The 21,794-nt window shown below is 46.8% G+C and overlaps 1 protein-coding gene across 1 annotated transcript in view; it reads left to right on the forward strand.

Moving 5' to 3' along the window:
• Nucleotides 1–2,291: 2,291 nt before the first annotated feature.
• The window catches only part of PAX7 (paired box 7), a 146,093-nt gene continuing 126,590 nt past the window's right edge, over nt 2,292–21,794 (forward strand). The window contains 4 exon segments of the mRNA XM_070955996.1: nt 2,292–2,376; nt 8,545–8,780; nt 10,171–10,300; nt 13,456–13,584. Coding sequence (XP_070812097.1) covers nt 2,292–2,376; nt 8,545–8,780; nt 10,171–10,300; nt 13,456–13,584 — 580 coding nt within the window.

A 21,794-nucleotide genomic window follows, 5' to 3' on the forward strand; every position in this document is an offset into this window, starting at 1 on the left:
AAGGGGGGGCGGCTGATGTTGTACGTCGAAAGATGGGTTTGTGTGCGTGCCGGGAATGCGCTTCCTGTTGTGTGTCTTGTGTTGAGCCCCTTTCAACATAGCTCCTCCTCAAGTCTGAATTGTCTGGTGCTTGTTTTGACTGCAGGGGGAATTTGTGTCCTATGGAGTGCGTGTGTGTTTGTGTGTCTATGTATAGGGAGGGGACAGGGAGGGTTTAGACTGCAGCTCCCATCCTCCTGCTCAACCAGGGGAGCAGGGACGGATGGGAAAGGGAGTTGGCTGGGATGGGGTGGGCCCATTTCTATGGAGAGAGAATCTGGAGTTCCAATCCAATTTCTGGAAAATTGGGGAGAGGGGGTGAAACGCTCTAGCCTCACGGGGTGGGACGGGGACGACAGGAGATGCTGTGCTTTTCAAGAACAGAGTCTGGGCCACACCGGCTGGGGAACATGGGTTGTGTCCCCAAAGGCAGAAAAGCTGCTAGACACTGGAGCCTCGGCGCTGCGTTTTTGGGAAACCTGTAGCAGCCAAGGAAAAAAACGCAGTGTTTTTTAAAAAAACGTTTGTTTGTTTATTTATTTTTTAAAATCATCACATCACCATCCTTCAGCCTCTTCTCCACTCTCGGAAAGCCCTTGCGGTTTTTAAAGGGGGGGGCGGGCAGAAAGAAAGGGGTCCAGAGGATCCCCATCGGGGTGCTTTCCTTTCCTCTCTCCCACCCCACCCCCTCATCAGCAAGAAGGGTCCCCCTCCCCACTCACCTTCCTTCCCTTTGGAAAAAGCTGTCAAATCCTCAGACCTTCCGTCCTCCCCAGGTGGAAACGGAGGGCCCGGGAGGGGGGGGACACGAGCGTCCAGGAAGGCTGACACCCCCCCCCCCGCCGCTCCCCTCGGCAGACGGGGGAGGGGGGTTTAGAGATCTGAGTGCATCTCACCCCCCCCCCCTCTCACTTCACCGGAGTTTTTTGGGCTGCGAAAGCGAAGCTGGGCGAAAGTGGGGGGGAAGGACGCCGGGTCTGCCTGGAGTATCCACTTTGCGGCGGGCAGAGCCCGGTGGTCGTACGGGAGGGTCGCCTCCTTGCATGGCAAACGAGCCCAAGAACGGACTGAGACTTCGGGAAAGCGCCCGCGGGCATCCTTCCCCGACCGGACCGCTCCCCAGTTGCTTCCGATCCTCTTCCTTTGGGGAGGAAGGGGTCTGCGGGGAGAAGTCCCCCCCCCCACAATTGAAACGAGTCTTTGGGGTCGCACGCCGTGGGGCTTCCCTGGGGGAGGCGACCCCCGTCACAAGGTGGGCTTTTAATCAGCCGGACCCCTCCCAAAGCCCCACCGACCCGTAGGACAGAGCAAGAGAAGACTCTGGGGCAGCCCCCATCCCAGCTCCCCACCCCCGTCCTCCGCAGATCCCATCCTCCTCAGCTGACCTTTGAGCTGCGGATGATGGGGACACCCTCCGGGGTAGAGAACGGGTATCGCTGCGTCTCGGCCTCTTCTTGATTTCCCCCTCCTCCCCTTGAGCTTTGGGGGAAGGGTGGGGGGGGAAAGGAGCCCCCTCCCCAGCCTTCCCGCCACCTCAACTTTGCCAGAAAAAGCCGGGCGGGGAAGGGGAGGATAACGGGGAGACCCCGCTGAGTTCTCCTAGGGGCGAGATCGCGATCTCGGGGGCAGCCCTGCAGAGGAAGGCGCAAACGGGGAGGGTGGGGTGGGGTGGGGGGGCGCCTCCTAGCCTGCCCCCTCCCCCATTGGCTTCCTCGCTGCCATCTCCCTGCCTTCAGCTCATGAATAAAAAGAGGCTTGGAGAGTAGAGTTGCGGGGAGGGGGGGGGCGGCAAGAAAGGAGAGGCAAGCTGCGGACGCCCCAACAGCCCGGCACAACTCCTTCACGCCCAGCCTTGGCCGAAAGTTCCCTGGGTTTTTTTTTTTTCCAGCAGACCCCCCCCCCCATTTCCCGCCTCCCGCCCCCAAAGTAGCACAAAATCAAAGGGAGCCGAGCCGGGGAGCCCTTTTCGGGAGACAAGAGAGACCGGCGGCGGTGGTTGCTCTGCCCGGGTGCCAGCTGCTGAATTGGGGCGCTGTCCCCCTCCCTTCCCCGACACCCCCTTAAGAAAAGCCTTGCCGCCGCCGCCCCCCCGCAGGAAAGAAGCTCGGGGAGGGTCGCTCTGTCCCCTCCCACCCACCCACCCATCCATCCCTAGCCGCCTAGCCTCGCCTCGACTTAGGGGACCAAGAAGACTCCGGCGCTGACTTCGCCGCCGCTTCTTCTCCAACGAACCCGGCAACCTGGACTGGAGCATGGCCGCCCTGCCCGGGACCGTACCCAGGATGATGCGGCCGGCGCCCGGGCAGAATTATCCCCGCACCGGATTTCCCTTAGAAGGTACGTGGTGGAGCCCCGGGGGAAGAAAAAGCCGAAACTGCCCGCCCCCGGGACTCCTTCGAAAGAATCTCTCCCCTTTTTCCCAAATTTCTGGCTAAAATGCCTCTTTCACCCTCACCCCTTCGGCGAGGGAGGGGGGGGCTCCGCCGCATCCTCTCTCTCTCTCTCCCTCTCCCCCCCCCCCGACTCTTCTTGGGGAAGAAAACTCCTCGGACAAACAAAAAACAAAGTTAGCGCGTCGTTCGAAATTCCCAGCGGACTTCGAAAAAGAGGCCGCGAAAACGCCCGGGGGGACGACAACGCTGCTTCGGGGAGAGCCGGTGGGTTCCTTTCTGGTTTGGGCGGGGGGGGGGGGGTCTTTCCAACCGGGTGTGTGTGTGTGTGTGCCTGGAGAAGAGCTGTGCGTTGGACTTTGCGGGGGGGGGCAGCTTTGGGCTTTGGACCCCCTTCCCCAAAAGCCCCTCGTCCTGCCCATCGATACGAGCAGCCGGAGCCGCTTGGTATAAGAATCCGGAGGGTTGAGAACCCGGGAGGATACGCGCAAAATTTTGTCTTTGCTGTTTTTTTGGGGACACAGAAGAGTTTGGTCGCTGCTCAAATCTCCTCTTAACCTTATCGGGGAGGTTCTTTTCCCCATAGTGTTTATTCGCAATTTATTGGCATCTTTTATTTTGTTTTAAGATTTGGATTGCTGAAGCGCGGGCGGTGGAAAGGCGGGCGCGCGTGGGCTTTCCAAATCTATCTATCTATCTATCTATCTATCTATCTATCTATCTATCTATCTATCTATCTATCTATCTATCTATCTATCTATCTATCTGTTGTTTCCTTTCTCTTCGAAAAAAATCCTGGGGAAAAAAAGGAGCTATTAATTCATGGGAAGAAGACTTTCTCTCCCCCTCCTCCCCAATCCCTCCCGCGCCTCCGACCGTTTCTTGGCTGCCGTTCCTCCGCCCGCGGAATTAAAACAAACTCGGGGCTCCCATCCTGCATTTATTAAAGCAAATTGGGTGCCCCTCAAGCGTGCTCAAGTGGGAAGCCGGGCAAGGTGGCGAGGAAGGAGGGGAGCCACGGCCGGCCGGCGAAAAAACACACACGACACGCGGCGAGGATTGGCGTGAAGTGGCTCTCCTCTGTAGCGAATGGAAAGGAAACAGTCCGGGCGAAAGGAAAGGGGATCAAAAGGGATTACCAAAATATTTGTACATCGTGAGGGAGAATAATGACCGCGCGGCGGCGGCGGCGGCGGATGGTCCACTCGAGGCTTAGCCGTGGCTAATGAGGTATCACTCCGAGTGACTTCGAATTAGTGGCGCGTGATTCTTGATTAAACAGGCAGGCGAGGGTCTGGAAACGACTTTTTCTGCCTCAGAGGGGCAGAGGGGCAAACACGCATTACATAAACCATCATTTAAAAAATATTATTATTATTATTATTATTATTATTATTATTATTATTATTATTATTATTATTATTATTAGTTATTATATACTTTATTCATTAAACATGAATGAACTAAACTCAGAATGAGTTCATTCTGAGTTTAGAATAAATTCAGAATTTATTCAGAATGAATAAACATGAAACTCAATCAACTGAAACATCATTATTATTATTATTATTATTATTATTATTATTAATTTATTATATACTTTATTCATTAAACATGAATGAACTAAACTCAGAATGAGTTCATTCTGAGTTTAGAATAAATTCAGAATTAATTCAGAATGAATAAACATGAAACTCAATCAACTGAAACATCATCATTATTATTATTATTATTATTATTATTATTATTATTATTATTATTATTATTATTAATTATACACAAACTTGACAGTATACACAGCAAACAAGATAACCATGCTGGATTTCATATCTCAAATATCTCACTAGTCGAACACTTCCCGAGCGTTTAGGACTGCATGATGTATCGGTGGATTATTATTATTATTATTAGTTAATCTTTAGTGAGATTCACAGCCTTTGAGGCCAGTTAATAGCTCAGCAGCTCGAGTCCTAACCAAGGACCTAGGAACTGCCAAAGTATCGTTGGAGGATGTAAGCTGTTCCGAGTAAGGTGGTTTTTTGTAGAGTCAAAATGTTCAAGTCCGGCAAATTTAGAATTTCTAAATAGCGGGGTAGCCCTTTGGGTATTGCTCCAAGGGCTCCAATTACAATCGGGTTTCTCTTTGGTGAGATTCACAGCCTTTGAGGCTGGTTAATAGCTCAGCAGCTCGAGTCCTAACCAAGGACCTAGGAACTGTTAAGGTATATGATAAAGTATATGATATCGTCGGAGGATGTAAGCTGTTCCGAGTAAGATGGTTTTTTTGTAGAGATTATTATTATTATTATTATTATTATTATTATTATTATTATTATTACTACTACTATTACTATTATTATTACTATTACTATTACTATACACAAACTTGACAGTATACACAGCAAAGGAGATGACCATGTGGGATTCCGTATCTCAAATCGCTAGTCGAACACTTCCCAAGCGTTTAGGACTGAGTGATGTATCGGGTGGATTATGCAAGCAGATCCCAGTACGGTGGTTTTCTGCAGCTGACCAATGATGATCTTGTCAGCGCCAATTGTTTTTAAGTGCTTGCCTAGGTTTTTAGGCACAGCACCCAGTGTGCCGAGTACCACTGGGACCACCTGCACTGGTTTATGCCAGAGTCACATTATTATTATTATTATTGGTTAATCTTTAGTGAGATTCACAGCCTTTGAGGCTGGTTAATAGCTCAGCAGCTCGAAACAAGGAAGCTTATGACAATGAATTATTATTATTATTATTATTATTATTATTATTATTATTATTATACACAAACTTGACAGTATACACAGCAAACAAGATAACCATGCTGCTGGTGGTTGTCATTATTATTATTATTATTATTATTATTATTATTATTATTATTAGGCAGCCAGTGTGATAGGTTGGTTGGGATCTGGACCAGCCGGGATGAAAAAAAGGGCAACGAATTTGCACTAAAAGCCCCGTGGCTTGCAAGAAGCCACCTGATTAATCGGACAGACTTTTTATATATCACAAAAAAAGAGGGGGGAATTGAAATTTCTCCCGGGTGGGGGGGGGGAACCCCAACACGGGATAAATTTAACTCTGAAAGAAGAAGGAAAAAAGTGTCCCTAGCTCTCCTTTGAAAAATACAGAAAAGGAAGTTGGGTTCCGCCGGGCGGCTATTTTAAAATTCGTTTTAATTGTTGATGGTGTGTGGCCATCCGTTTTAATTTTATATAAATATATATATATGTATACATATATATATTAAAATTAAGAAAGCGAGGCCCTTACGAAAATCTTAAATTTTAAGGTTAGAGAAAATCTTGTTTTTAAACGGAGCCCAAGCCGGCCCCGACAAAAGTAAATTCTGGGGTTTTGCTAGTTTTTTTTCCCCCCTGTGGCTAAAGTAGAAAAAGCAAAAGTGAGGGAAGAGTTTTAGAATGGCAAGAAGATTTTTTCAAATCTGTAGGGGGAAAAAACTGTGTCTGGAGATTTGGGGTGAGGGGAGCTTTTTTTTCATTTTGTGTTTTAGGATGCCCAACTTCTCCAACCGAAAGCGAGAACCAGGTGTTGGTAAAAAAAAAAACGGCAACCAGATGTGTACGCTGGGTGCACAGCTGGAAATAAAAACAACAACAACTCTGGGGAAAACCTTTCTAAACCTTTACATTTAGGTGAAAAGCAGAGGAGGGGAAGCGGGAGATGGCCGCTCACTCCGGAGATGCTCAGGGGGGCAATAAAACCTTGGTTGAATTTGTGTCACAACCAGGACTGACACCAAAGGGACTCTGGGGTAGCGGAGGGACGAATGAAAAGGCAGGTTTTTACACACCCACATCAATTAAATGAGGTCGTGTTAAGTGCGCACTCTGGTTTACTTAAAGAGTGGGCATCTTGGACAGCATTCAGCAGTCTGGCAAAAAGTGAGGCGATATAATAATGCTTCATGGTACGGTCAACCAGATGTTTAGACTAGATTTTTGTCCATCTATTGAGTCCTTCCCAACAACCTGGGATGATGATGATGATGATGATGATGATGATGATATTATTATTATTATTATTATTATTATTATTATTATTATTATTATTATTTACTTTATTCATGAAACATGAAACTCAGTCAACTGAATATTCAAAAATGCATCACAATTATTATTATTATTATTATTATTATTATTATTATTATTATTATTATGTTCATTAAACATGAAACATTATTATTATTAACTTTTATTCATTAAACATGAAACTCAGTCAATTGAACATTTAAAAATGCATCACAAATACCATTGACTGGTGCTAATGGTTGATACGGATTGCTGCCAGCGTCCTAGGTATTATTCTCTTTTTAAAAAAGTATTATTATTATTATTATTATTATTATTATTATTATTATTATTACTATTATTATTATCATCATTATCATCATCATTATCATTATCATTGTGACTTATTATCATTGTAAGGGCTCGCATGCCTGAAAAGCTAGTTGTTGGCAGAAAGTTTTCCCAATTTCCCCCTTTTTAGATGTTACTGGATGCATTTTAATTTTTCCCCAAAAAGAGTTTTTTTCCGTTTTCATTTGCAGGTTGCAAAACACAAAACAGAACAGGGTTTTTTTCCCTCCTTTCTTTGAAAGGGGTAATCTATTTTGCCATGTTTACCCGTCCATCCGTCCGTGGGTTCTGCGTTTGGGGTTTTTGCAAAATTTAGCGAATCAACCGAAAGGAGAAAAAGGATGTCTCAGTTGGCTTCTCCAACGAGGGGTTTGTCCTGGTGTAGTAGATTCAGCAGCTCTCTCTCTCTCTCTCTCTCTCTCTCTCTCTCTCTCTCTCTCTCTCTCCCCGCCCCGGACTACCTTCGTGGATTGGGCCCCCCCTGGATGGATGGCTAGCTCTGCGATTGTCACGAGAGGCTCCTTCGGACTCCGCTGATTTCTCCTCCGAAAAGAGAGTTTGGAGAGGCAGCAGAGGCGCCCCTTCCTTTTCCCCCAAAGCCCCTCCAGTGGGATACCCATGGGGGTGGGGGTAGGGGGTGAGAACAGGAAAAAAGAACAGAGAAGGAACTGCCTTCACGCCAGACTCTGGAAGGGGACGGCATACACAAGAAGAATCGAGGTGCGGGGTCGTCGTAGTCCCCCCCCTCCTCCTCCTCTGTGTTTGGTAGGAAGAGGAGACCCCTGGGACCGAGGAGGGGAGGCATCCCCCACCACCCCACCACCCAAGCCATTAATCAGGGGGCTTTTAATGGCTGCAACTGCATAGCCCCACCTCATCCCCTCCAATTGTCTCTAATCCCCGTTCCTGCGAATAGGGCAGGGTACTTCTTTTTTCTAAAGGGAGGGAGGGAGGGAGGGAGAGAGAGAGGGAGGGAGGGAGAGAAGTCTGTATCCTCCTGGTAAAACCAGTGCTGGTTGCTGGGGGGCTCCGGGCACCTGGAGTCCTTCGTTCTGCCCTTCCAAAAAGATAATGCAAAGTATGTGCAGAGACCGGGTGGATGGGAAATGCAGCTAGTAGAAATTGTGTTGTGGGGTGGGGGGCCAGCGTTTTGGAAATTGAAGCTGCCCCCCCCCTCACTCTCCCCATGATTGGTGAGGACGCAGCTGCTTTCGCGCCCCTTTTTTTCTGTCTGGAGAATCCCTCCAAAGAGGAGCAGAGGGGAGAGAGGAGAACCTCCCCCCCCACTTTGCAGCTTTGGAAGAACTGACATACACCCCCCCATAAAAGTGGGCAGGGGGAAGCAAATGTTGGCTGCTCCCCAGGAAAGAGGAGAGGGGGGGGGGTCTCTCGTTTGGGTGTTCTTCACCATCAGCTTTACAGCAAGATGGTTGAGCTGCCATCGGAAGTCCGCCGAGAGGCGTTGAGAGGCGTTGTGGTCTTCAGAAGGAAGCTGTGGGGGAGGGGTCTCCGGGATCTTGACTGGACCCTTCCCCAATTCTCAGGCCAGAAGCCGAGCTACCTACTGAGCCATCTCCAACTATCTTTATCAATTTCCACGGGATATTGCACAGGGAGGGATGGTTGACGCTGTGTAGTCTAGGGGCTAAGAAGGGGCAGCCCTTGTAGACTGGGCAGGTTACACCTTGACGCCTTTCCCCCTTTCCCTTCCCCCCCTGCAGTCTCAACCCCGCTGGGCCAAGGGCGAGTCAACCAACTTGGAGGCGTCTTCATCAATGGGCGGCCCCTGCCCAACCACATCCGTCATAAGATTGTCGAGATGGCGCACCATGGCATCCGGCCCTGTGTCATCTCTCGCCAGCTGCGGGTCTCCCACGGCTGTGTCTCCAAGATCCTTTGCCGGTACCAAGAAACAGGATCCATCCGGCCGGGAGCCATCGGTGGCAGCAAGCCCAGGGTGAGTGAAGGACCGAGAGGGAGGGCAGTGGTGAACCCCCCCCCCAGAAGCTGACCAGGTGAGGAGAGGCCATTCTGGGGTTTGTGCCACTCCCTTGCCTTTGATTGGCAGGGAGAGGAGGGGGAATGTCAAGGACTTGGGTGGCGGCCCTTGGAGTAAGATCTGCTTAGCGTGATGGAGCAGCTTCCTGCTGCCATCCCATACTCAAAGGCTCAAATTTCCTCTTGAATAGACCTCAGGATGATCTGGCCTCTCCCTTGAAGAGGAAAAGCATCCTCTACTCCTGTCCTTTCTTAAGAAGTAGAAGGAAGGGTGACTGATCCAACCTTCTTGAGAAGTTGGCCTTCTAGGTTGAGCGTGGAATGGACTTCCCCAGATCAAACCAACTTGGCAGTCCATTGGTAGCCTGTAGAACTTGAATTTAAAAGTGCATTTTTGTTCTCTCCCTCCCTCCCTCCCTCTCTCTTTTCTCTGTTCTCTCTCCGTTTCTCCCTCTCTTCCTCTTCACCCACCCACCCACCCTTCCTTCCTTCCTTCCTTCCTCTCTCTTTTCTCTGTTCTCTCTCCATTTCTCCCTCTCTTCCTCTTCACCCACCCACCCTTCCTTCCTTTCTCTTTTCTCTGTTCTCTCTCCATTTCTCCCTCTCTTTCTCTTCACCCACCCACCCACCCTTCCTTCCTTCCTGTCTCTTTTCTCTGTTCTCCCTCCATTTCTCCCTCTCTTCCTCTTCACCCACCCACCCTTCCTTCCTCTCTTTTCTCTGTTCTCTCTCCATTTCTTCCTCTCTTTCTCTTCACCCACCCACCCACCCTTCCTTCCTTCCTGTCTCTTTTCTCTGTTCTCCCTCCATTTCTCCTTCTCTTCCTCTTCACCCTTCCTTCCTCTCTTTTCTCTGTTCTCCCTCCATTTCTCCCTCTCTTTCTCTTCACCCTTCCTTCCTCTCTCTTTTCTCTGTTCTCCCTCCATTTCTCCTTATCTTCCTCTTCACCCTTCCTTCCTTCTTCTCTTTTCTCTGTTCTCCCTCCATTTCTCCCTCACTTCCTCCCTCCCTCCCTTCCTTCCTTCCTTCCTTCCTTCCTCTCTCTTTTCTCTGTTCTCCCTCCATTTCTCCTTCTCTTCCTCTTCACCCTTCCTTCCTTCCTTCCTCTCTTTTCTCTGTTCTCCCTCCATTTCTCCTTATCCTCCTCTTCACCCTTCCTTCCTTCTTCTCTTTTCTCTGTTCTCCCTCCATTTCTCCCTCACTTCCTCCCTCCCTTCCTTCCTTCCTTCCTTCCTTCCTTCCTTCCTTCCTCTCTCTTTTCTCTGTTCTCCCTCCATTTCTCCTTCTCTTCCTCTTCACCCTTCCTTCCTTCCTTCCTTCCTTTCCTTCCTTCCTCTTGACCCCAAAAGCAGGTTGCCACTCCAGACGTGGAGAAAAAAATTGAAGAATACAAGCGGGAGAATCCTGGCATGTTTAGCTGGGAGATCCGAGACCGGCTACTCAAAGATGGCCACTGTGACAGGACCACGGTCCCTTCAGGTGAGAAGGAAGCCAGACCGTAGAGTTAAGATTTTTCAATTCTGTATTTCCGGCCCCCAGCTCCACAGTGGCAAACATCCTTCAGCTTAAGGAGGAAAACCTTGTAACAGGACTTCACTCCGTTTAACCCAACTTCCTTCGTGAGTGTGAGTTTGAGCCAAGTCTAAACAAACCAAAAGAACTGGGTTTGCAACATCTGGAACTTCACTTTGTGTTAACCAACCCAAACCATATATTTAATTTTGGGCTCATCACTGTGTAGGCTCAGAATATTGGGTTAATTGAAGATGGAGCAAACTTAGCCCAGATATCTTTCTATCCACTCTACAGAAGTCCTCTTGGGTTTTCAGAAACTTTCTTTAATCTTCACCAGAATTTGGGCTGTACCATTTCAGCCTGGGAGGAAAAGCATTTTCCTTCAGCCATAGATTTTCCGATGAGGTTCACATCCCTGGAGACCAAACTAGGACCATTGTTGGTAGACGATAGCATGGGCCACATTCAGACATGACTCTTTAACATCTGAAGAAGTTTGAATCTAGAAAGCCATTTCAGCTTCTTCTTTATCGTCAGTTATGGTTGACATTTTAAATGGAGATCCGTAGCCAACCTCTTTAGCCTAAACTTCAGTGTAGTATTATCAAAATGGCAAGATATATATATATATATATATTTCCCCCTCGCTTGCAAGTCAGTTTTTTTTTTTTATCGCGGGCATTTGAAGACGATGTCCCTTGCAGGAAAACTAAAAACGTCCTTTTTAACATTTTGAATTTGTTCTCCTCGTAAGAAAAGGAAATCAAGAAAAAAAAAAAAAAGAGGAGACCGTTGAAAAAAAAGCAGGCATGAGAAGAGAAAGAGGGAGGCCCAGAAAAATTTCTAGGGCCCTGCCTGAAATGGTTTGGCTGGAGAACCGGCTTAAAGTCCAGTCTTACTCTGATGCAAATAAGCATCAGCAACACGATGTTCAAGATAATTTCTTCGCAGGAATGTCTGCTGAACACCTCTCTTTTACAACGTGTGTATTCACACATGTGGGTTTTTTTTTTTAAATTTACAATGAAAGATGGATTGCTAAGCTTCCCACAGACCCTTAAGAAATAGGAAGGAAACCTCACTTGATTATTAATATATGTGTTCAGTGATCCATGCGGAGTTTATCTCACCTTCTGGAAAGAAGGCCTGTCGACAGTAAGCAGAACGTTTAAAAAAACAGTAATCTTAACTGACAACCAAAATATGAGCCTCCAACCATTTCAAAAGCCACTTGTGGTCTCTATCCCACACTGATGTATTTATTAGGACCGAGGTTTGTTAAAAGGCAGGAAGGGTTTCTGAGATGCTCCGAGGGAGCTGATCTCTCTCTTTTTCTTTTTTTCTTTTTTTCAATTTTCTCTCGGCCTTGATAGCCCTTCTGGGTCTCTCCCCCCCCCCCCCCCCCGTTTGTTTCATGGTTCTGCTTTTTATCCTGAAAATAATCACTTGCAGGCAGGGGAATCGGAGATCCTGTAGCAAAGTGAAAAAAAAAAGATTCGCGTTGGGCTGCGGTATGTGTGTGTATTTGTTGACTACAAGTGCATTCAAAATCGGGCTCCTGTTGCTTGTCATCTTATTCCTTCTTCGTTAGCATTTGCCGCCCGAGAATATTAATTGTGCGCAATAAATAAATCAATCAGCCCTCCTGAGCCTCTTGACACAGGAACAGATAATATTGTCGCGTCCAAGAAAGCACCATGTTTACTCAAGAAGGAATTATCCTTCAAAACGGCAGGGGATTAAATAGCAATGTGTAAAGGCGGCTGTTTTATTTTAGACGGGTGGCATTTACAGAAGCGCGGGACGTATTAATAATCCATCACAATTAAATAGGTAGCTGAAGCACTTAGGCCTGGTGAGTTTCCGTGGGTTTGTTGTTTACCTATCCAATTTTATTTCTGGCTCCGTCCTTCGAGTGTTTGGAGCACCATTTTTTCTTGTGGGTGCGCATGCAGCTTTGAAGGATCTGGAGTTGTGTGACTGCAGCGTGACTCTGAGTGGCTTACCATTTCATGGTGCAAAAAAATAAATAATAATTACAAAACAGAGAAGTCAAAATATGTTTCCGTTGGTTGCCAACTGCCCTCCTCCAGGGATTCTGACTTCAACATTTGGCCAAAAGTTTGACCAGGAAGAGGCATGGATGATATTCAGTTGTCTGTTTCTTTGGGTGTTTCTAAAATGACATCTTAAGAGTTTGGTGGCACCCTTGAAGTTCTCTGCATTGATAGAAGCCTCCAAACCTGAAGCAAACATAAACTTCCATGTGGGAACATCTCCTCAGCTTCCAGACATGATCATTTTAGGAAATGCTATGGATGAATTAAACAATGCATCCTGAGTTTGTTTGTTTGTTTTTTTGGCATGGAATTATTTTCAGTCAGCATGCCAGCTGAGAACGATGGGCTTCTGAATAGCGGAGAGAAGGTGGCCTTCAGCCAAATGGATTGAGGTGTCCTGCTTTCACAGGGTCTTGGTGTCTAGACAGGGAGGCAGATAACCAGGAGTAGAAAGGAACCAATCCATTTGGGTTGGCCATTGAATGAATTTCTTGGTTGGTTCAGATCTTCAGCCAGAGGACAGGCCTTCCTCCCCACAAGCTGCCAGCCCAACAACCTCAGATTGGTCAACCGTGTTAATGTTTCTAGTTTTAACGGCCAAACCGGCACCCCGAAGATGCTGTGACCATCTAAAATCTGGATCATGGGTCGGCAACCTTAAATACTCTAAGAGCCACGAAGTCCTAATCGGAATCCCTCCCCCCCCCCCAAAACGGTCAATTCTGGAGCCGACCGGAAGTTGGTTTCCCCCCACCATAGAGTCTCTTCCTAGCACAGCGTCCTTTTTCCTCTACCTGTCCTAACCACAAGGCCTATTAATTGTGGAGCCAATCCGGCGACAGGGAGCCGCAGCAGAAAGAGCCACATGCGGCTCCAGAGTCACGCGGGTTGCCGACCCCTGACCTAGATCAAGCCGGAATCTTGTCATGATTTTGCCTAACTTTTCTCCAATTCCAGACCACTGTTTTTTTGGGTGGGCTTCTCCTGGGTCCGTCCCCCCCCTTCCCTTCCAAAGCAGCTTATATGTTCTTCTTCTGTCTTTGACTGTCTGAGGTTTAGTGAGTTCGATTAGCCGTGTGCTCCGAATCAAGTTCGGGAAGAAAGAGGAAGAGGAGGACCACGAGAAGAAAGAGGAAGACTGCGAGAAGAAGGCCAAGCACAGCATCGATGGCATCTTGGGTGACAAAGGTAGGCGTTGCTTAAAAAGAAACCCCCCTCCCAAAAAATCTTCCTTTTTTAAAAAAAGTTTAGAGGTTCCCCTTTCAATTTCCCTGCACTGTTTCTTCCTGAGTAAATGAAATTCACATCACGTTTCCTACTTGCGATGCCTTTCTATATATGCCACTTTACTTTTCGCTCTATTAATTTATTTTCTTCCCAATGATCGGTAGAAATTTCTATAGCTATCAGTTTCTTGGATACTTTCAAGATTTTCCTTCTCTAAAGAAATGTGTACTTTTATAAACTTAAGGTTTTTTTTTTTTCCCCTTGCTGATTTGACAATGGATGCCTCAAGAAAAAGCCATTTGTCTGAACTGGTCTAAGGCAGAGGTCTCCAACCTTAAGCACTCAAAGAGCCATTTGGACCCGTTTCCCACAGAAAAGAAAACACCGGGAGCCACAAAACCCCTTCCGGTGCCTGACGATTTCTTGAGCGGCCATAAAACTAGCATATGTAGTTGAAGTAAACATTTCGTTTTCTTCTGAAACTTTTCTCTTCTTGGATTTATCCATGGTTGGCCTACTGGGGGTTGAAAAGCTCGATAAATTGCGTGCTGGCGGGTGTCGCACATTGGCGGTTGTGACGCCTATTTTGAGTGCCAGGGAACCACAGCAGAGGGGTGAAAGAGCCACATGCGGCTCCAGAGCCGCAGGTTGCTGACCCCTGCTCTAGGGTTTCCTGCCTGAGCAGGGGGCTGGACTAGAAGACCTCCAAAGTCCCTTCCAACTCTGTTGTTTTGTATTCTGTTCCGTTTGTTATTGGTCTGCATTAAATTCTGCACACGGGACTCTTTGAGTTATCTAGATTTCTACTTTACCGGATTTCCCTGAGAGGCTATTTTTCTGTGGTTGGGGAAGAGGCAGTTTTCACACAAGGAACCACTGCATGATGCCTTTGTCGCGATGTTGAAATTGTTGTTTTGTTGCAGCACTTAAACAAAAATAAGTATACTTGTTTCCAAGCAAGTTCGCTCATCCTGGTGGCTAGCTCAACAGAATACTTCCGTTTAAATCATATAAGAATTGTTGGCTCCCTGCCCCAAGCAGCTTACAATTTCACGACAGAGAAATCGGTGTAAAACAACGAACAAGAATCAGTTGTGCATAGGGGTGTGTTTGGTTTCAATTTGGATCTGCAGTTTGCAAAATGTTATATATTTTTGAGGAAATGAGTTGTTTGCTTTAATCTACGAAGACATTCTCAGACAGGTGACATTTAAAATAGAATAAGGTATTATTACTTTCTCAAAGGTATTTCTCAAATACCTTTGAGAAAGTAATAAAATCTTGGATGTCTTTTTCCAACACCTTTAAGGAATTAACTAAATATTAACAACATTGGAACTATATAAAATCTTGGGAAGTATCGAAACAAGACTACCCCCCCGCCGCAAAATATTTTAAAGCTCTAAGAAATCAGATTTTTTTAAAAATAGTACAGTATATTTAAGACCAATTTACCTCTTTCTCTACCTGTTTCATATTCTAGAAGACCATCAGGGTTAGTATATTTTCTGGTTAAAAAAAAAAAAAAACCCTTAGCAGAAATTAATACATTTAAAAAAAAAAAATTACTTATTTTATAATTTATTTTGCATTGGTGGTTGAGGCCTAGAGTTATTAAACACACTTCTTCATTCGCTCAGCTGGGGCACTGTATAAATTCTTGAGACATTTGGGATTTCAGAAAATTTTTACATTTCCTTTCCCAGGTCGATGCCAAAAAGCCTACAAACTGGGGGGGAGGGGGAGGATTTTTTTTTTTTAAAAAAAAATTCTATTTCACACTTTAAAAAACCATGTTTGATTTCATAATAATGGAGAACCAACAAAATTAAATATTTATAATAAACTCTTAAATTCTTGAATGTGGGGGAGAGAAAAACAGAGAGAGAGAGGAAAAAGAAAGAGAGAGAGAAGGGAAAAAGAAGAAAAAAGAGAGAAAGAAAGAGAGAAAGGGGGAAAAGAAAAAGAGAAAGAGGAAAAAGGGGAAAAGAGGGAGAAAGAGAAGGGAAAAAGAAAAAAGAGAAAGAAAGGGAAAAAGTAAAAGAGAGAAAAAAGAGAGGAAAAAGGGAAAAAGAAAAAAGAAAGAAGGGAAAAAAAGATGAAAAAGGGAAAAAGAAAAAGAGAGAGAGAGAGGAAAAGGAAAAAGAAAAAGAAAAAAGAGAGAAAGAAAGATAGAAGGAAAAAAGAAAGAGAGAGGAAAAAGGGAAAAAGAAAAAAGAGAAAGAAAGAGAAAAGTGAAAAAGAAAAGAGAGAGAGAGAGAAAAGGAAAAAAGAAAAAGAGAAAGAGAAAGAGGAAGAGAAAGAAAGAAACACATCCTGAGATAAGTTTTAGATATTAACAAATACACAAACGGCACGCTTCTTCCTATGGACTTCCGCCTTGGTTTTCTTTTTTAAAAAAGCAACCAAAGAATAAATCATAAAACGATTCGGAAAGGCAGGATCGGCAAGGACCGTTTCCACATCTGACACAATGCTGAGCATCGCAAAGTGTCCCAATTAATCCCACCTAAGTCGTTTTGTTTTATTTGCAAAAGCCAAATCAATCCCGTGCAAGTCGTTTTATTATTTTTATTTTCCAAAATCAAACAAGAAGAAGCCGAAAAGGGAAAAGGGGGGGGGGGGGAAGGCTGGGAAATAGGGAAGGAAGAGGAGAGGCAGGGGAAAGGGGTTTTTTTTTCCCTCTTCCCCGCAATTTCACTCCGAGAATTACGGATAAAATTGGAAGAGACGCAAATTGGCCCCCAGAGGGAAATCTCTTGTCCTTTTCTTTTTCTTTTTCTTTCTTTCTTTCTTTCTTTTCTTCCTTTCTTTCTTTCTTTCTTTCTCTTTCTGTCAGTCTGTCTTTCTCTTTCTTTCTTTCTTTCTCTTTCTTTCTGTTTCTTTTTCTTTCTTTGTCTTTTTCTTTCTTTCCTTCTTTCTTTCGTTCTCTTTTTCTTTCTTTCTCTTTCTTTCTCTTTCTTTCTTTTCTTTCTTTCCTTCCTTTTCTTTCTTCCTTCCTTCCTTTCTTTCTTTCTCTTTCTCTGTATTTTTCTTTCTCTTTTTCTTTTCTTTCTTTCTTTCCTTCTTTCTTTTGTTCTCTTTCTGTCTGTCTTTCTTTCTTTCTTTTTCTTTCTTTCTATCTCTTTCCTTCCTTCCTTCCTTCCTTCCTTCCTCTTTCTTTCTTTCTCTTTCTTTCTCTTTTTCTTTCTTTCTCTTTTTCTTTTCTTTCTTTCCTTCTTTCTTTCTTTCATTCTCTTTCTGTCTTTCTTTTTCTTTCTTTCTTTCTTTCCTTCTGTCCTTCTTTCTTTCTTCCTTCTTCCTTCCTTTCTTTTTTTGGGAGGGGGTGGGAAAGCTTGACTGATCTTTAAAGACCAAATCTCGAAGGCCGCTAATCAAAAAAGAAAAAAGAGGTGTTTAGAAAAGAATTCCGGGCGAAAGGGAGTGGGTGGGGGGCATCGTGCGTGGCGAGGCCCACCAAGGTGTTGATGCGTTGTGTTACCAAATTGAGAGCAGTGTGTGTGTGTGTTTAAATTGTGTGTGGGGGGGGGGTTTCAGAGGGGGATTCGGACTTTTTTCTTTTCTTTTTTCTTTTTCAAAGTTGAAAGGGGGGGGCGGGGGTCTCCGGCTGGGAAGCGGAGTCACTACGGATCACTTGCTTTGAGAGCCGCCGCGCGCGCCGGCCTAAATGGCTCTGTTAAAGAGATCAAATTCCGCTGCCTGTGTTGCTTCTCCTGGTTTTTTTAAACGGTCCCCAGGAACCTCCCGTGACAGCTGACGGATGCTGGGGTTGGGGTGGGGGGGCGTTGGGGGGGAGAGACGGGACAGGGGACATCAGATTCAATTATTTGTGAATATCGTTCGGGGAAGGGAGGGGGAGGCATCCAGGAGAGACCCCCGTTAAATTCTCTCTCTTTCTTTTTTTTTTTTATAAGAAAACGGATTCTGCCTGCATTGGGGTTGGGGGGAGGTCAGACGAATTTAGAGGGTCGTCTTGCAATCGAATGGAACCCTAGCCCCCTTCTCTCTCTTTCTCTGTCTGTCTGTCTCGCTTTCTTTTTCTTTCTTTCTTTCTCTCTCTCGTTCTTTCTCTCTCTTGTACTTTCTCTCTTTTTCCTCTTTCTTTCTTTTTGCTCTCTCTTTCTCTCTCTCTCCCCCTTTCTCTCCCTTTCTCCCTCTGTCTTTCTCTTTTTTCTCTTTTTCTTTCTCTTTTTCTCTCTTTCTCTGTCTTTCTCTTTTTTCTCTTTCTCTCTCTCTCTTTCTCGTTCTCTCTCTCTCCCTTTCTCTCCCTCTTTCTCCCTCTGTCTTTCTCTTTTTTCTCTCTCCCTCTCTGTCTTTCTCTCTTTTCTTTCCCTTTCTCCCCCTCTGTCTTTCTTTTTTTTCTCTTTCTCTCTCTCTCTCTCTCTCCCTCTCTGTCTTTCTCTTTTCTCTCTCTCTCTTTCTTTCTCCCTCTCTGTCTTTCGCTCTTTTTTCTCTTTCTCTTTTTTCTCTCTCTTTCTTTTTTCTCTCCCTATCTCTCCCTCTTTCTCCCTCTCTGTCTTTCTCTCTTTTCTCTCTCTTTCTCCCCTCTGTCTTTCTCTCTTTTTTCTTTCTTTCTCTCTCTCTCTCTTTCTCCCTCTCTCTCTTCTCTCTCTTCTTTCTCTCTCTCTCTCTCTTTCTTTCTCCCTCTCTGTCTTTCTCTCTTTTTTCTCTTTCTCTTTTTTCTCTCTCTCTCTTTCTTTTTTCTCTCCCTATCTCTCCCTCTTTCTCCCTCTCTGTCTTTCTCTCTTTTCTCTCTCTCTTTCTCCCCTCTCTGTCTTTCTCTCTTTTTTCTCTCTCTTTTTCTCTATTTCTTTCTCTCTCTCTCTTTCTGGTCTTTCTCTCTCTCTCCCTCCCTCTCTTTTCTTTTTCGCATCTCTCAAAGGGAAAAACTACTTTTTTTTAAAAAAGAAAAAACCGTTTGTCTCTTTCCCCACCCCGACTTTTTCAAAACGCCCCTTCCCTATTTCGTTTGGGGGGGGGGCAGGCGAAGAGAGAGAGAGAGAGAAGGCATCTCCGCGATTTCGCGTTTGGCCGGCCGGCCTTTTCTGTTCCAGCCGGCCGACTGTGGGTGGAAACAAAACCCCCTTTTCGTTTGGGGAGTGGGGGGGGGGGGTCGCAGAAAGGGGATTTCGCGGGTCGCCAAGGGAAGGTTTCCCCCCCTGGCCAAGGCGGGCTTCTCTTGCCGCCGGGACCCTCGCCAAGAAGCGGCCCGCGCTCCGTCGGGAAAAGGCTGGCCAAGGAAGCCCCTCTGCCCCCGACCCCGGCTCGGCTTGAGCGGCTGCTGGAACCCCTCCGGGACGGGTCGGATCGGCTCGGGTGGGAAAGACCCCCCGGGAAGGACTTCCCCAAAGACCGGCGGTGACTTTGGGACGCTCGGTTGGCGGCCGGTGGGAAAAGCCGCGGCCAATCCGGCGTTACGGGCTCTCCGGGGCCGATAGCGGGGAGGGGGGGCGCAGGGAACCTCGAGGTCCGGCGTCGGGGCAGCCGAGCCCCCCTCCTCCTCTTCCTCCTCCTCTTCTTTTTCTTCGCCTCCTCCTTCTCCTCTTCTTCCTCCTCCTCTTCTTCCTCTTCCTCCTCCTCCTCCTCCTGTTCCTCCTCCTCTTCTTTTTCTTCGCCTCCTCCTTCTCCTCTTCTTCCTCCTCCTCTTCTTCCTCTTCCTCCTCCTCCTCCTCCTGTTCCTCCTCTTCTTTTTCTTCGTCTCCTCCTCTTCTTCCTCTTCCTCCTCTTCTTTTTCTTCGTCTCCTCCTCTTCTTCCTCTTCCTCCTCTTCTTTTTCTTCGTCTCCTCCTCCTCTTCTTTTTCTTCGTCTCCTCCTCTTCTTCCTCCTCCTCTTCCTCCTCTTCTTCTTCCTCCTCCTTCTCCTCTTCTTTTTCTTCATCTCCTCCTCCACTTCTTTTTCTTCATCTCCTCCTCCTCTTCCTCCTCTTCATCCTCCTCTTCCTCCTCTTCTTTTTCTTCGTCTCCTCCTCTTCTTCTTTTTCTTCATCTCCTCCTCTTCTTCCTCCTCCTCTTCCTCCTCTTCTTCTTCCTCCTCCTTCTCCTCTTCTTTTTCTTCATCTCCTCCTCCACTTCTTTTTCTTCATCTCCTCCTCCTCTTCCTCCTCTTCATCCTCCTCTTCCTCCTCTTCTTTTTCTTCGTCTCCTCCTCCTCTTCTTTTTCTTCATCTCCTCCTCTTCTTCCTCCTCCTCTTCCTCCTCTTCTTCTTCCTCCTCCTCCTCTTCTTTTTCTTCATCTCCTCCATCTCTTTTTTTTCTTCATCTCCTCCTCTTCTTCCTCCTCTTCTTCTTCCTCCTCTTCCTCCTCCTCCTCTTCCTCCTTTTCTTTTTCTTCGTCTCCTCCTCTTCTTCCTCCTCCTCTTCCTTCTCCTCTTCCTCTTCCTCCTCCTCTTCCTCCTCTTCTTTTTCTTCGTCTCTTCCTCCTCCTCCTCTTCCTCCTCCTCCTCTTTTTCTTCATCTCCTCCTCTTCTTCCTCCTCCTCTTCCTCCTCTTCTTCTTCCTCCTCCTCCTCCTCTTCTTTTTCTTCATCTCCTCCTTCTCTTTTTTTCTTCATCTCCTCCTCTTCTTCCTCCTCTTCTTCTTCCTCCTCTTCCTCCTCCTCCTCTTCCTCCTTTTCTTTTTCTTCGTCTCCTCCTCTTCTTCCTCCTCCTCTTCCTCCTCTTCTTTTTCTTCGTCTCCTCTTCTTCCTCCTCCTCTTCCTCCTCCTCCTCTTTTTCTTCGTCTCCTCCTCTTCTTCTTCCTCCTCCTCTTCTTTTTTTTTGGTCTCCTCCTTCTCCTCCTCTTCTTCCTCGGCCTCCGGCTCTCCCCTTCCCCGCTTCTCCTCCGCCGCCGCCGCCGAGTTGTTGAACTTCGGGGGGGGGGGGGCGCGAGAGGCGGCCGGCGCCGTCTGTTTTGGGGCAGGGGGAGGCTGGGCGGACCCGGGGCGGCTCTTTCCACACACGCACTTCCCCCCCCCCCTCATTTCAGTCTCTCGCAAGCCGCCCCTTTGGGTCGGGGGCGGCGGGGGGGGGTCGCGCTTATTCTCATTCAAAGGCTCGCGCGCGGAGCAAAGTTGGGGAACAAAAGCCGGGGGGGGGGGGTTGGAGAAAGAAAGGGAAAGTAAATTATTCCGCGCCCACCCCCCTCTCCCCCCCCCCGCCCGCGCCGTCTGTTTAGGGGGCGGGAGGTGGGGGGTGGGCGCTTTCTCTCCCCCTCCCCACAGCCCGCCCGGGGGTCGCCGAGACGCCCAGGCAAAAGGCGCCTTTGTGCGCGGACTTGCCCGCCCGGCTCTCTCTCTCTCTCTTCCCTTGGCCGGAGTGCTGAGGCTGGAGGGGGGGGTCTGCACGGGATGGGTTCCCCCCCCAGCCGCCTTTTGGGGGGGGGCTTCGCAAAGGGCCCCGATTCTCCTCCATGCGCTCCGCATCGGCTCTTCTTTGGTTCCTAAGAAAAGTGGAAGAAAAACCGAATGATGGTTTTATATATATTTTACTGTAATATATATATTACAGTAATTTCTTTCTTTATTATTTATTTATTGGTTCAATTTATATGTCGCCCTTCTCTATTCTAATTCATTATTCCATTCCATTCCATATTTTCTCTTCTCTTCTCTTCCCTTCCCTTCCCTTCCCCTCTCCTCTCCTCTCCTCTTTTCTAATTCATTATTCCATTCCATTCCATATTTTCTCTTCTCTTCTCTTCTCTTCTCTTCTCTTCTCTCTCTCTTCTCTTCTCTTCTCTTCTCTTCTCTTCTCTTCTCTTCTCTTCTCTTCTCTTCTCTTCCCTTCCCTTCCCTTCCCCTCTCCTCTCCTCTCCTCTCCTCTCCTCTCCTCTCCTCTTTTCTAATTCATTATTCCATTCCATTCCATTCCATATCTTCTCTTCTCTTCTCTTCTCTTCTCTTCTCTTCTCTTCTCTTCTCTTCTCTTCTCTTCTCCTCTCCTCTCCTCTCCTCTCCTCTCCTCTCCTCTCCTCTCCTCTCCTCTCCTCTCCTCTTTTCTAATTCATTATTCCATTCCATTCCATATTTTCTCTTCTCTTCTCTTCTCTTCTCTTCTCTTCTCTTCTCTTCTCTTCTCTTCTCTTCTCTTCTCTTCTCTTCTCTTCTTCTGAGACGAGACTCAGGGCGGCTTACAATGCGTTAAGCAATAGCCTTCATACTTTTGTATATACCTGCTTAGTAGGGCTTTCGGCCCC

The sequence above is a fragment of the Pituophis catenifer genome, unplaced genomic scaffold (genome assembly GCF_029215685.1).
Source record: "Pituophis catenifer annectens isolate HBS135680 unplaced genomic scaffold, rPitCat1.0.hap2 SCAF_18, whole genome shotgun sequence".
NCBI classification, from domain to species: Eukaryota; Metazoa; Chordata; class Lepidosauria; order Squamata; family Colubridae; genus Pituophis; species Pituophis catenifer.